Raw genomic sequence first — 14961 nt, forward strand, 5'->3', positions numbered from 1 at the left:
TGGTTTGGTTTTGGTTTGGGGGCACGGAGTCTGGGCTTTACCCCAGAATCTCAGAGGAACCAGGTTAAACATGTCTTGTTCAGATGGGTCAGAGGAGAAGAAAATAAGGCAGAAATAGGCAAGGTACTTCACTCAGACTTCAGATAATCCCTTTTAAAGGGGTTCTCTTTCTAATCTCCTCTGAAGTCATTCATTTAAACAGGCGCTCTGTCTTCAGCTGTTGAGCAGCAAGGCCCAGTCCTAGGCCCCTGAGGCCCCAAGTCTCCTGGGGCCGCATTCTTAACACACGTGGGGAGGGCTGGAAGAGGTCATCTCTCCCTCTCTGGATTTTCCTGGGGCTTGTTCTTCGTGTTACATATGCGCCTAAACAAAGAAACAACAATAACATATATGTATGCACCCACACGTATAGGTATGTATACACACATATACGCACGTATACACACATATACGCACGTATACACACACATGCACCTATACACACACACACATGCACCTATACACACACATGCACGTATACACACACACATATGCACGTATACACACACATGCACGTATACACACACATACATGTATGTATATATGCACTTATATGTATACATGAATACACACATACATGTGTATACATCCATATGTGTGTATACATCCATACATATGTATGTATACACACATATACCTGCATATGTCTACATGCGCATGTATATATACACATATATGTATATGTGTATAGACACATATATGATATAGACACATATATTTGTAGACACAAATGTGTAGGCACATATATGTATACCCGTAGGTCCATATATGTAAGTGCATATATGTAGGCACATATGTGCAGACACACACACATGTATATGTATGCCATGCACATGACATGCTGCAGTTCCTGAGCCAGGGATTGCACCTACACCACAGCAGTGACAACACTGGGTCCTATAACCTGCTGAACCACTGTGGAACTCGCATGTATATATTAATACCAGCTTTGTTGTGCTCAGAGAGAGCAGTAAGTCAGAATGCCTCTTGTTTAAGAAAACAAAATCTCTTGGGAGCAGATGCTCTGGTAACTCCTCTTTCACCAAATAGGAGTGACGTCATTTTGCCAGACTTTTCCATCTTGTAAAGCAGGGCCTTCTTGAGGTTCAGAAGCAGTGACTGTGGCATTCTCAAGGTCCCTGTACATGGCATATGGAATGTTCCAGAGCTTGGCCAAGGGAGCCGGACCTGACCTGAAGTCCAGCTTGTCTGTGGCTCAGCGTCCTGTAACTTGAGGACCACGGGGCATACACAGGTTGTACTGCTTCCTGCTAAGGTGTCTCATCTTCCCCACTTGTGACTTCCCTGTGTGTTGCTTTGCAGAAAACTTGCTTTATTTGACGAGTGGAATTCCTTGGCTGTTTATGTTTCGATGGATAACACCGTGGTCATTGAAGATATCAGTGAGTCCCTGGCTTGTTTACCTTCTTGGGTGGTGGGCAATGAGGTTCTTCCTCAGCATTCAGAATGTGTGTGTGTGTGTGGTTGCGGAGATGGACAGACAGACACAATGGCTCTCTGGCTTGTCCCTCTAGCAGGACAGGGGAGTTGAGGGGAGCACAGGGCTCTGGCGAAGCATTCCCCGTGCCCTTTTTATCCTGTTCCCTTTCAGCTTTCTTTTTTTGTCTTTTTGCCTTTTCTAGGGCTGCACCCACGGCAGATGGAGGTTCCCAGGCTAAGGGTCGAATCGGAGCTGTAGCCACCGGCCTACACCACGACCACAGCAACATGGGATCTGAGCCGCATTTGTGACCTACACCACAGCTGACAGCAATGCCAGATCCTTAACCCATTGAGCAATGTCAGGGATCAAACCCGCAACCTCATGGTTCCTAGTCGGATTTGTTAACCACCGCACTACGACGGGAACGCCTCCTTTCAGCTTTCTGAAAGGGAGGAAACAGAGGATCTTTGCTGCCCCTCAGGGAGGCAGCAGACCATTTCCCTGCAGGAGCCCCCCCCCCCCCCAGTGCAGGTTACCAGTTAAACCACCAGCAGGTCTTCTCTGGCGCCCCCGCCCCCCGGCCCCACAGGTACAGGCTTTGTTTCCAAGGCTCTTATAATCTCATTGAGAAATGAGAGGGAGTTCCCATTGTGGTGCAGCAGAAATGAATCCAACTAGGAACCATGAGGTTGTGGGTCTGATCCCTAACCTCGTTCAGTGGGTTAAGAATCTGGCGTTGCTGTGAGCTGTGGTGTAGGTCGCAGACGCGGCTCAGATCTGGCGTGGCTGTGGTGTAGGCTGGTGGCTACAGCTCTGATTCAACCCCTGGCCTGGGAATCTCCATATGCCGTGGGTGTGGCCCTCAAAAGACAAAAAAAAAAAAAAAAAAAAAAAAAAAAAAGACAAAAAGAGAAATGAGAGTCTCTCAATGAGCCCAGAATATCTGACACGAGGTGAGTGAGTGTCCAGTTGCCAGAAGGAAGAGAAGTAAGGGCTGGAGGAGGAGTGGCCTGGGCTTCCTGCGGGTGGCGGGACAGCAGGGCCCTGGCGGCAGAGGGGAGGGCCTTCCAGGCAGGGGCTGTCATGTGAGGTCTCCCATAGTCTTGCCCTTGGCACATCTCCTAGGCCTGGATACCCCTCACTGATGGAGCTCTCTTGTCTTCTGATTCTAGAAAAAATGTGCTGCGCCTCTGCCTTGAGTGCTGACGCAGCAGTGGAGAGCCGCCGTGACTCACTGAATGCTTCGACCCAGAGTAAGGGCCCCTCTGCCTGCCGCCCAGCCTGGAAACCCCTGCTACTCATTGTGCCCCTGCGCCTGGGCATAAACCAAATCAATCCTGTCTATGTCGACGCCTTCAAAGTAAGTCACATCTTTCCCCGAGCCCCTTGCCGCCTGCCCATCCCACCGCCATGTGAGCACGGAGGTCCGTGAGCAGCAGTTCGCAAGTGAGTTGAGAATCTTGCATTCTCTTTCCCTCCAGGAGTGTTTTAAGATGCCACAGTCTTTAGGGGCATTAGGAGGAAAACCAAATAACGCCTATTATTTCATAGGATTCTTAGGTAAGAAAAGAGGAATTACAAGTAAGTCATCATGGGCCAGGGGTGGGTGGGCAGAAGGTCTGCCGGGGAGACCAGGCGAGTCCAATCAGGGGGCGCTCGTCTAGCTTGGAGATGCTGTGGCCTCTGGGCAGCTCACCTTGTTTCTGGCCTTATAAGTGCCTGACAGACCACAGATCCCCCTCCAGGGATTCCACTTCTTTGCCTCTCGACAAGATGCTCCTGTGGCTGCTTTCCCACTGGATGGCCCCAAGGTCACAGCATTGCTTCACTACCTCTGTCTTTCCTGTGGGGCCCAGGGCAGTGGGGCTTCAGTCCTCTGGCCTAACCATCTCCCTCTTATTGGGGCTCAGGCATCCAGGCTGGGAGCCATCCTCTGGCTTCACAGACCCACACAGCTTGGCCTGCTAGCTCACTGCTCAGAGCCCTAATTGGATGGGAATTAAAGGGGGCAAAGACAGAGATATGCCTTTTCTGACAGTGGAGGCCAAGCCTTAAAACCTTCGATCTCCTGATGTAGATCAGCTCAGCATTCCCTGCTTCGGTAGGCAACCTCTAGAAGCACAACCGCCTTACTCACTAGCTGTGACCAGAGATATTTGAGGCCCTTGGCACACAAGGGGAGCTACCTAGTGCACCTCAAACTTTAACATGCTCACGAATCACCTTGAGAGCCTGTTACAGTGCAGGGTCAGCAGATCTGGGGTGGAGCTTAAGAGCCCGCATTTTTAACTAGGCAGTGCTGGTGCTGTTGGTGCCACACTTTGAGTACCAAGGGCCTAGACACCTGGTTAGTGCCAAAGAGCACAGATAAGGGAGTCAGGCGGCTGGGGAAGCGGGATACGGGTCACCTCTGGCAGCTTAGAGTGTGAGGGAGAGCCAGAGCAGGCGTGGAGAATGGCCTGACGGAGGTGCAGAGGACAGGGCGAGGTGGGCTTGGCCGTCTTTGCCCCTCTGTCCTTGTTGGAGCTTCAGAGAGGTAGGACTGGTGGAAACAGACAGACCTGGTCCTGTATGTGGCCAGTCTCCCACTTGCTAGCTGTGTGACAGCAGAAAAAGAGTGTCCACTTTTTCAGTCTCGGATTGCTTTTTAGGGAAAATAGGGCGAACCCCTGGCTCACCATGCTGTCATCTCACAGTAGAGCACTTAGCAAAGAGCCAGCCTGATCCCAAGCCCTCTTTCCTGTGCTGGCTCTTTCTCTCTTTGAGGGCCCTGTCCTGACGATGTCCCTCTTATTGGGGCTGGGGCATCCAGGCTCCACAGTTGCCTGGGCCCTCTTGAATGCTGCCATCTACTGGTCAATGCCAGAACTACAGCTTGATGGGACATTTGGAACTTGGAGGCTTTTCTTTTTCCAAGTACAAACCCCAGTATTTGGAATTTTATAAATTCAGATGTCCTTTGTTTTCTAAGATTTTGGATGCCTGTCAAAGAAATGTTGCAAAAATACATTTTCTATTGCCTGCGCTTGAGGACAAAGTGGAAACAGATTGGAAAAGAATTTGGGAGGGATCTCAGTGAACTCCTGGCCACCTTGGCCTCCCTTATCCCAAGCTACCCAGAAAGAATTTGCCCAACTGGCATAGCCCTCCTGTTTCTGGAGGTCACTGAGGCTGGAAGACTTGCGTGAAGTTGGACTAGTTAGGAAAGAGGTATGAGCAACCCTCAGTTCCCGAGACAAGTTTCCATAGTGCCCGTTTGCTCATTAACTTTCATAAATCCTTTGTTTAACCTTCACTTGAGGCTCCAAAGTCCCCTCAACTCCCCTTCTCTGACTCATTCCCTTACCATATTAGGTTGGAGGGATCCAGATTGGCACAGGGAGGGGACAGATGAGGACTGCCATTTTCTGAACGAGGGACTCTACATTCTCTCTGTCTCTCCCTTCTGTCTCTCTCCATGGATAGATAGATATATTTATATTATTTATCATTATAATATATAAACATATGTTTTATTATATATTAACACACATACATGTATAGTGAGATGTAGATTAATATCAATAGTTTAGATAGAGTTCGCACAACACCCTGTGAGGTCGAGATCATTATTTCCTAGTGAACGACTTAGAGGAGCTGTTTCCTCAAGGTCACCAAGCTCCAAAGTAGCAAAGCCAAAATTCGATGGCAATTTGGCCGTCCCTACCCACACCCCACTGTGTTACTTCTCCAGTGCCCTCTTGCCCGGTGCGAAGCCGGGAGGAGCTTCTGCTGCAAAAGAGTACGGCCAGGGGGAGGGATGAGCCGAGACATTTCTTCTGCTTAGACGAGATGTTTGTCTGCTGCGCTTTGGAGGTCACCACCTGGAAACCCATTGCATGAGCCCAGTGTCTGCAGATGGTGGACCTGCCTGGCCCTGCTGCTTGGGCCTCACTGGAGACCTTGATTTAGACTCCCTATCATTTCTAGGACTTTTTCAATTGAGTGTATCTCTTTTAAGCACTCTCAGAAATAGGGCAGCCCACAAAGCTCCACTACACACACACACACACACACACACACACACACGAAAGGGTCAGAGTCAGAGAAGATGCTATTATTATTTCCAGAACCTTAACTCAAAATACTGGCAGGAGTTCCCACTGTGGTGCAGCAGAAACGAATCTGACTTGTATCTGTGAGGTTGTGGGTTTGATCCCTGGGTTAAGGATCTGGCGTTGCCATGAGCTGTGGTGTAGGTCACAGACATGGCTCAGATCCCGTATTGCTGTGGCTGTGGTGTAGTCCAGTGGCCACAGCTCTGATTCGACCCCTAGCCTAGGAATTTCCATACACTGCAGATGCGGCCCTAAAAAGCAAAAAACAAAACAGAAGACAAGAACAACAACAAAAACACTTGCAGGATGCTCAGTTCTAACTGCACTTTGGATTTGTATTTTCTTGAGCACAACTTCCTTCTCGTCTCCCCCCTCCCCCGCCTTTTTATTTTGTCTTTTGTCTTTTTAGGGCTGCACTGGCAGCATACGGAGGTTCCCAGGCTAGGGGTCTAATTGGAGCTACAGCTGCTGGCCTATGTCAGAGCCACAGCAATGTGGGATCCGAACCGCATCTTTGACCTACACCATAGGTCATGGCAACACCAGATCCTTAACCCACTAAGCGAGGCCAGGGATCGAACCCGCAACCTCATGGTTCCTAGTCGGGTTTGTTAACCACTGAGCCATGACGGGAACTCTGTCCTCTTCCCTTTCTATAAGCTTTCTTCTAAACATCCTGGTTGTTCTTCATTGCACCTTGAGGCATATATATATATATATATATATATATATATATATATATATATATACACACACACACACACACACACACACACACACACACATATACATACATACACACACACATATATATAACTGGCCTCACCCACCTGTGATCTGGGGGAATATGTATCTTGACGTTCCTAAAGCAAGTCATATGGGGGCATCGATTTCTATATACTCCTAAACAAATGTTTGTCAGGAAATCCTTCTGAGTCTCAGCAAGATGCTTCCATGACCACCTTGTGTTTATATTGTGGGTTGAGCATTTCACAGAAGTGAGATCTTCTCATTCTGATAATACGCTGTGAGGTAACTGGAACAGGCCCAATGACCCCCATTTAAAAAACAAGAGTTAAGACAGAGTGAAGTGGTTTGTCCTGGGTCTGTGATAGAGGCGACAAGTTAAACTTCGCATCAGACATCACAAACACTCTTTGCCAGCAGAAGCACTTAGATGTCCCCAGCATAATCCTGGATGCCATTCTAGGGAAGGTCTTTGGGGCGTCCCTCCTGACCCCATCCTCCTGCCTCCAGCAGATCTCTTGGCTTGCCTAACCCCGTCTCGAACACAGAGACCCAGATGGTTCTCAGGACTGGACGGTGAGGTTGGGGTACCCCCTTTGGTGCTCTGGCCTACTCAGCATCCTGCCGATGAGCAGTAGAGGGACTCTCAACCCTTTGAATATCAGAAGAAGTAGATTGTATTATGCCAAACTCCTCTCAGATCATTATTGGGCTAGGCTTTTTCAATGTAATGAAGCACGGTTTTCCTCCCATTTGTAGTGGCAGATCATCTCCAAGTGAGTTTTCCCAGGAAGGTGTATCAGTGCTGCTTTTCCTGTGACCAAGTCAGGAATTACCGACGTGCTAACAATGACCAACTGATTAGCAAATCAAGCCCAGAAGTCAGTTCCCCGGTGTCTAATCCATTGCAGAGCCAGCATTCCCATTTCTTTCGGAGGCCAAGGCCATTTTCTTTCCCACATGTACTCTTGGACCATAGCTCTAGGAACCAAATGGTGGAGAGCAAGATGCTTCCCAATGTCGAAAGATTCAGGAAGCTCCCTGATGGCACCTAGACTCATGGCCTGGTGATTCTACCTACCGCCTCTTGGCTGCTGCTGCTCACAGAGCCCGCCCTGTCATCTGTGGTTGCTCATTTCCCCCCTTTTCCCAAACCTGTCCCTTTCCATTTATGGACTTGGACTTTGGAGGCAATGTAAATGTTAGGGCAGGTCTTCACATCGGATGATTGGCTTTGGGTGCAGGCGGCTTCCTTCAAGCATGTTTCACCCTCCTTCAGGCTCTCTGTCATCTCATTCTCATTGTCACCAAGGGAGGGGTTGAAGACAACCAGAACACCTCCTCCCAGGGCCAGCGGTGGGTCCAGGCTGCTGGTTCTTCAAAGGTTAAGCCTGTCTCATTCAAAACAGGTGATGAGCTCATTTTCCTGGACCCTCACACAACCCAGACCTTTGTGGACACTGAAGAGAATGGAATGGTTGACGACCAGACTTTCCACTGTCTGCAGCCCCCCCAGCGAATGAACATCCTGAACTTGGATCCTTCAGTGGCATTGGTGGGTATCTGAAAGTTGGGTGGGCCAAGAGATACAGCGCTGCCCTATCACACTTTGGTTCCCTGGAAGTTACCCGGGTTGCTACGGAGAGCGGCAAAAGAATGTTCACTCCCCACCCCCACAAGAGGTAGTGTCATGTCACATAGTGGGGAAGGAATGGGCCCTTCCTTGAGAAAGCAGGATTCCTCAAGTTGGGATCGAAGCCACTTACCAGCTCCGGACTTAGGGCGAGTCCCTTCACCTTTCTGAGCCTCAGCCTTCTCACCCCTCCGATGGGCCACACAATAGTTCCTTCCTTGTTAGGGATGTGCGAGGTACACGACATGCCACGCACTTAGCGCAGTGCGGCACGTTGTTAAGTATTCTAGAAATGTTAGGTGTTATTAGTGTTAGCAACTTTACCCCTTTCCTTCGTGCTCTCTAATTATTGCCCTCGCAGGCCCAGGGAATAAGATGAGGCATCAGCAGAGAGGGAGAAAGGGCACGAGACCTCCTGGGTGGACAGTGTCCATTCCTCTGGGCACACAGTCCAGAAGGTGGCAGGGTCTCCCCGCTAGAAACAGGACGGCTGTGCACACACGGAGGGGGCAGCTGGGGAAGGAACCAGTGGTTCTGGTGCCTGTCTGCATCTTTTCTGCCAGTTTAACCAGATAAAGCACCAGTGAGAGAGAGCCGACAGAGTTTTCCTCTTGTCGTGGGCCATTCTTTCACCCTTGTAGGATGGTTCTGACGGTGGAGAAGGAGGCTGATGGTTCTCTTTATTCTTCTAGATAATATGTGGCTTTGACCTTAAGGAATTGAAGCAATGCCTCCAGCTAAAAGTACTATTTGGCTTTTGTTTGCCGGTCCTGATGGATGTTTTTTAACAGATTACTAAATGTAATGGAATTAATCCTGTGCTTTGGAGACTGGCCTTCAAGTTACTTTCTCTCACAGTATGTTTCATACTGGAGAGGGACAGGGAGGCAAAGACACAGGGTGAAAGGGAAAGGAACAGAATAAAAGAGAGGCAGGGAGAGGAGAGGGAGAGTGAGCCCGTGCATGTGAGAAAATGTGAATATGAGTGAGCAAATGTGTGTGTCCATGTGAGGCACTGAACTGGGAGAGAGAGAAGTTCAGAAAATCTTCCTCCTTTATTGCTGGGACAGCACATCCAAAGGGAGTGGCCCACATCCAACGTTACAACTCTGGGCCAACGGCTCCATGTTATTGCGATACCAAGGGCCCGCCTTGGTGCCTAGTTCTAAGCTTTGTTCTTTTGCTTTCCTCCAAGGGATTTTTCTGCCAAGAAGAAAAAGACTTTGATAGCTGGTGTAGCCTTGTTCAGAAGGTAAGGAGACATGTTTTTCTTAGTTTTAAACAAATGTTGGTGTTCCCATCACGGCTCAGTGGCTAACCATCCCCACTAGTATCCATGAGGATGTGGGTTCGATCCCTGGCCTCACTCAGTGGGTTAAGGATCTGGCATTGCTGTGAGCTGTGGTGTAAGTCACAGACATGGCTTGGATCCTGCATTGCTGTAGCTGTGGCGTAGGCTGGCAGCTACAGCTTCGATTCGACCCTTCGCCTGGGAACCTCCATATGCCTCGGGTACAGCAATTAAAAAAAAAAAAAAAGACCAAAAAAAGTTCTTCAATATAATTCCTTTCCAAGGTGGTTTTTTATAGTAACGTAAACCTAGCCTGATATGACAATACTGGAAGAGAAAGAAACTAAGATGTGGGGAATTATACATAACTTTGGGGAAAACAAACAAACAAAACACCCCTATTGTTTGGAATGTGCTTAGAATGTCAGGGAAGTGATATTTTTAGCTACTGAATGTTTCATCTCACTAAGCCTACAGGTCAATGAAATAATCAACTAACGTTCTACCATTGTAACCTACACATGCCAATTTCGTATAGCTCAGCCCAAATTCTTCCTTACCCTGTTTATGACACTGAGATGGTTGAAGAAACCAAACTGCTCTTCTCTTTATTTAGTGGTCCATTACAGTTTAATGTATTCCATTTTGGTTTAAGGGACTTGCCTTTTTATTCACTGTCTTATTTATATAAAATATAGGCACAGTGCCACTTGCAGTAAACACGGTCTGCAGAAATCTGTGCAAATACAAAAGCAGGTTATTCTTTCTGGCATTTTTAAAATCAAAGGGTATTTACTGTTTGGCTGGTTCGCAATCTTTGTATCTCCTGCCCTCATCCTTCACTTCTAACATGTGCCAAATATGTGAAGATGTTGATAAACACTTATTGAAAGAACGAAGGGCCATCATAGGGAATAGTTTAAAGAGCCCTGAATGGAGCAGCAGGAAACATGATGTTCTCCTATCTGCAAAACAAAGGGATTAGAGAGATGGAAGCTCAGAGCCTCTTGTTAAGCATAAGGAAGATTTTTCTTCACAAGCGAACAAATAATTAGCACTAAAGTCCCTGGCTGAATCTGAAACCCAGTTAATAATGAGTTGAGACATAATGGAGAATTATTTTCTAGAGGCAATACTTGAATTTCAGAATGCAGCAAAACTATATTTATGTCACATTTAAAGTTAGAATGAAAATTCTCTGATAAGACTATGCCATTTAGGAGTCCCCTTCATGGCTCAGTGGTTAACAAACCCGACTAGTATCCATGAGGACGCAGGTTCGATCCCTGGCCTTGCTCAGTGGGTTAAGGATCTGGCCTTGCTGTGAGCTGTGATGTGGGCTGCAGACGTGGTTCGGATCCCAGGTGGCTGTGGCTGTGGCTGTGGCTGGCAGCTACAGCTGTGATTCGACTCCTAGCCTGGGAACCTCCATACGCCACGGATGCAGCCCTTAAAAAGACCAAAAAAATAAAAAGGCTATGCCATTTAAATTAGGACGTATACCATAAGTCTTGGACTAAAACTGAAATCATGCCAATACAAACCAGTATTCATTTGGGGCAGATTTAATCTGATTAACCAACATTTCTTGGGCAGCAACACTTCAGAAACATGTCACTCCTAAACTGAGTTGGTCCTCTGCACCTGACAGGTGACCTGAAGCCCATGATGGAGCAGGGCTTTCCACCAGATACCCCCTCCAGTGTCCTTCCTTCCTGGACAACAGCACATAGCGTTGAAAAGGGCTGGGTCTTCAGATGGGCCAAGTATAGAGTATGAGTCTTTGTGCTAGGCCTCTGCTTTCACCTTTCAACAACCAGGCCACTCTCTCAGGGTTCAGAGTGCCTTGGGGTTTGCCAGTTGGACAGAAATGTAGTGACTCTGCAGTGTTGCTAACAGTTTCTGTGTCTCCTCAGGAAATTCTAAAGGAAAATTTAAGGATGTTTGAATTAGTTCAGAAACATCCACCGCACTGGCCTCCCTTTGTTCCTCCAGCCAAGCCAGAAGTGACAACCACTGGGGCAGGTAAGCTGTTGTTCAGGAACATTCTGGCCGGTAGACCCATGGATAGCAGTTGATTGATGAGATGGATGCGATTGTGGATCATGCTTTCTGTGGAATGAAAAATTTCTCCTCAGCTGGACTAATCAAGGAATGGTGCTTCTGATTATTTTAATCTTCCGATGAACTGGTATTTGCCAATTTCAAAGAAGGATAATAGAAGAAAATGAGCTCCATGCGAAAATGCCATGCAATATCATCAAAATGATTATAGCTTTTTCATGGTGTGGTTCAGAAAACAAATCAGAAGCCAGGGGTAATTCAAAAGGTACCTCAGAGGTCTTACAGAGCCTCATCTTCATCACTGTGAATAGGACTACGAAACAGGTCTAGTGAGTTTGATTCCTTTTCTTTATTGAAATATACCTGATTTACGATGTTGTGTTAGTTTCAGGCATATGGCAAAGTGATTCGGTTATACATGCACATACATCCTTTCTTTTTCAGATTCCTTTCCCATATAGGCTATTATACAATACTGAATAGATTTCCTCATGCTATATACAGTAGGTCCTTGTTGATTATCTGTTTTACATGAAGGAGTGTGTATATGTTAATCCCAAATTCCTAATTTATCCTCCCCTCACCTTTTCCCTTTGGTCACCAGAAGTTTGATTTCTGACTCTGTTTTCTGATTCATAAATAAGTTCATTTGTATCATTTATTTCTAGATTGCAATATAGGAGACATCATATGATATTTGCCTGTCTTTGTCTGACTGACTTCACTTAGTATGATAATCTTTAGGTCCATCCATTTTACTGCAAATGGAATTATGTATTCTTTTTTTTTTTTTTTTTTTTTTTTTTTTTTTGCCTTTTAGGGCTGTACCCGTGGCATATGGAAGTTCCCAGGCTAGGGGTCGAATTGGAGCTACAGGTGATGGCCTATACCACAGCCACAGCAATGTGGGATCCAAGCCACATCTGTGACCTACACCACAGCTTGCAGCAATGCCGGATCCCGGACTCACTGAGCAAGGCCAGGGATCGAACCCACACCCTCATGGATGCTGGTTGGATTCGTTTTCTGCTGGGCCTCAACAGGAATTCCCAAATAGAATTCTTCCACTTTTTATTATGGGTGAATAATATTCCATTTTATACATGTACCAATCTTTATCCATTCCTCCGTCAGTGCACATTTAGGTTATAACCATGTCTTGGCTATTGTAAACAGTGCTGCAGTGAACATTGAGGTGCATGGATCTTTTTGAATTATGGTTTTCTCCAGATATAGCCTGGGAGTAGGATTGCAGAATCATATGGTAACTCAGTTTTTAGTTTTTTAAGGAACCTCCATGCTGTTCTCCATGGCAGTTGTACCAATTTACATTCCTACGAACAGTGTAAGAGGGTTCCCTTTTCTTTGCACCCTCTCCAGCATTTATTGTTTGTAGACTTTTTGATAATAGCCATTCTAACTGGTGTGAGGTGATACCTCGTTGTAGTTTCGATTTGCACCTCTCTAATAATTAGTGATGAGCATCTTTTCATGTGCCTATCGGCCATGTGAATGGCTTCTTTGGAGGAATGTCTGCTTAGATCTTCTGCCCATTTTTTGATTGGATTGGTTTTTTTTTTTATATTGAGCGTATGAGATGTTTGTATATTTTGGAAGTTAATCCCTTGTTGGTCACATATTTTGCAAATATTTTCTCCCATTCTGTGGGTGGTCTTTTCATTTTGTTTATGGTTTCCTTTGCTGTACAAAAGCTTTTAAATTTAATTAGGTCCCATTTGTTGACTTTTACTTTGGTTTTCACCACTCTTAAGAGGAGAATCCAAAAAATGTTGCTGCAATTTATGTTAGAGTGTTCTGCCTGTGTTTTCCTCTAGAAATTTTATAGCATCCAGTCATATATTTATGTCTTTAATCCATTTTGTGTTTATTTTTGTATATGGTGTTAGAGTATCTCCTAATTTCATTCTTTTACATGTAGCCAACCAGTTTCCCCAGCACCACATCTTAAAGGGATCGTCTTTTCTCCACTGTATATTTTTACTTTCTTTGTCATAGATTAATTGACTATAAATGCATGGGTGCATTTCTGGGCTTTCTATCCTGTTCCATTGATCTATGCATCTATTTTTCTGTCAGTACCATACTATTTTTTTTTTCATTTTTAAAAGTTTTATTGAAGTATAGTTGATTTACAATGTTGGTGAGTACCATGCTGTTTTGATGACTGTAGCATTGGAGTATAGTCTGAAGCCAGGGAGTGTGATTCCTCTAGCCCTGTTCTTTTTCTCAAGATTTTTTGACCATTTGGTGTCTTTTGTGTTTTCATACCAATTAAAATTTTTTTCTTCAGTTCTGTGAAAAAAATGTCATTGGTAATTTGATAGGGATTGCATTGAATCTATGGATTACCTTGGGTAGTATGGGTCATTTTAACAATACTGATACTTCCAATCTAGGAACACAGTATATCTTTCCATCTGTTTGTGACATCTTCAGTGTCTTTCATCAGCATTTTAAAGTCCAGGTCTTTTGTTTCCTTAAGTAGTTTATTCCTAGGTATTATATTCTTTTTGGTGCAGTAGTAAATGGAATTGTTTCCTTGTTTTCTCTTTCTGATAGTTTGTTGTTAGTGTCTATAACTGCAATAGATTTCTGTATATTAATTTTTTTTTGTCTTTTTATCTTTTTAGGGCCGTACCCGAGGCATACGGAGGTTCCCAGACTAGGGGTCTAATTGGAGCTGTAGCTGCTGGCCTTTGCCACAGCCACAGCAATGCCAGATCCAAGCCGCATCTGCAACCTACACCACAGCTCATGGCAACGCCGGATCCTTGACCTGCTGAGCGAGGTCAGGGGTCGAACCTGCAACCTCATGGTTCCTAGTCAGATTCGTTTGTGCTGTGCCACAACAGGAACTCCTGTATGTTAATTTTGTATCCTGCAGCTTTACTGAATTCATTGATGAGCTCTAGTAGTTTTCTCATAGTGTGATTTTCTGTGTATAGTGTCATGTCATCTGCAAACAGTGACAGTTTTACTGCTACTTTTCTAATTTGGATTCCTTTTATTTCTTTTTTTCTGTGATTGCAGTGGCTAGGACTTCCAAGACTATGCTAAATAAAAGTGGTGCGAGTGGCTATCTTTGTCTTGTTTCTAATCTCGGAGGGAATGCTTTCAGCTTTTCACCATTGAGTATGATGTTAGCTGTGGGTTTGTCATATATAGCCTTTATTACATTGAGGTAGGTTCCCTCTATGCCCGCTTTCTGGAGAGTTTTTTTGAATCATAAGTGAGTGTTGAGGAGTTCCCACTATGGCACAGTGGGTTAAGAATCTGACTGCAGCAGCTCAGGTCACTGTGGAGGTGTGGGTTCAATCCATGGCCTGGTCAGTGGGTTGAAGGATCCAGCATTGTCACAGCTGTGGCTCAGATTCAGTCCCTGGCCTGGGAACTTCCATATTCCATGGATGCAGCCGTGTTTTTTTTTTTAAAGGTGTTGAATTTAATCAAAAGTTTTTTTTTAATCTACTGAGATGGTTTTTTATTTTTCAGTTTTTTAATGTGGTGTACCACACTTACTGTGCATATTGAAAAATCCTTGCATCACTAGCATAAAGATCCTTTTCATGTATTGGAGGGTTTTTTTTTTTTGTCTTCTTTTTTAATATTTTTTTTTCCATTATAG

The 14961-nt window shown here is 45.5% G+C and overlaps 1 protein-coding gene across 6 annotated transcripts in view; it reads left to right on the forward strand.

Moving 5' to 3' along the window:
• ATG4A (autophagy related 4A cysteine peptidase) overlaps nucleotides 1–14961 on the forward strand; it is an 87405-nt gene that overhangs the window by 67915 nt on the left and 4529 nt on the right. For all 6 annotated transcript variants that reach the window (XM_021079700.1, XM_021079699.1, XM_021079702.1 and 3 more), the window contains 6 exons: nucleotides 1363–1442; nucleotides 2656–2843; nucleotides 2965–3043; nucleotides 7737–7882; nucleotides 9156–9212; nucleotides 11168–11276. In XM_021079700.1, the coding sequence (XP_020935359.1) occupies nucleotides 1363–1442; nucleotides 2656–2843; nucleotides 2965–3043; nucleotides 7737–7882; nucleotides 9156–9212; nucleotides 11168–11276 (659 nt within the window). The remainder of the gene's footprint in view (nucleotides 1–1362; nucleotides 1443–2655; nucleotides 2844–2964; nucleotides 3044–7736; nucleotides 7883–9155; nucleotides 9213–11167; nucleotides 11277–14961) is intronic.

This window comes from Sus scrofa, chromosome X, assembly GCF_000003025.6.
Source record: "Sus scrofa isolate TJ Tabasco breed Duroc chromosome X, Sscrofa11.1, whole genome shotgun sequence".
Lineage (NCBI taxonomy): Eukaryota > Metazoa > Chordata > Mammalia > Artiodactyla > Suidae > Sus > Sus scrofa.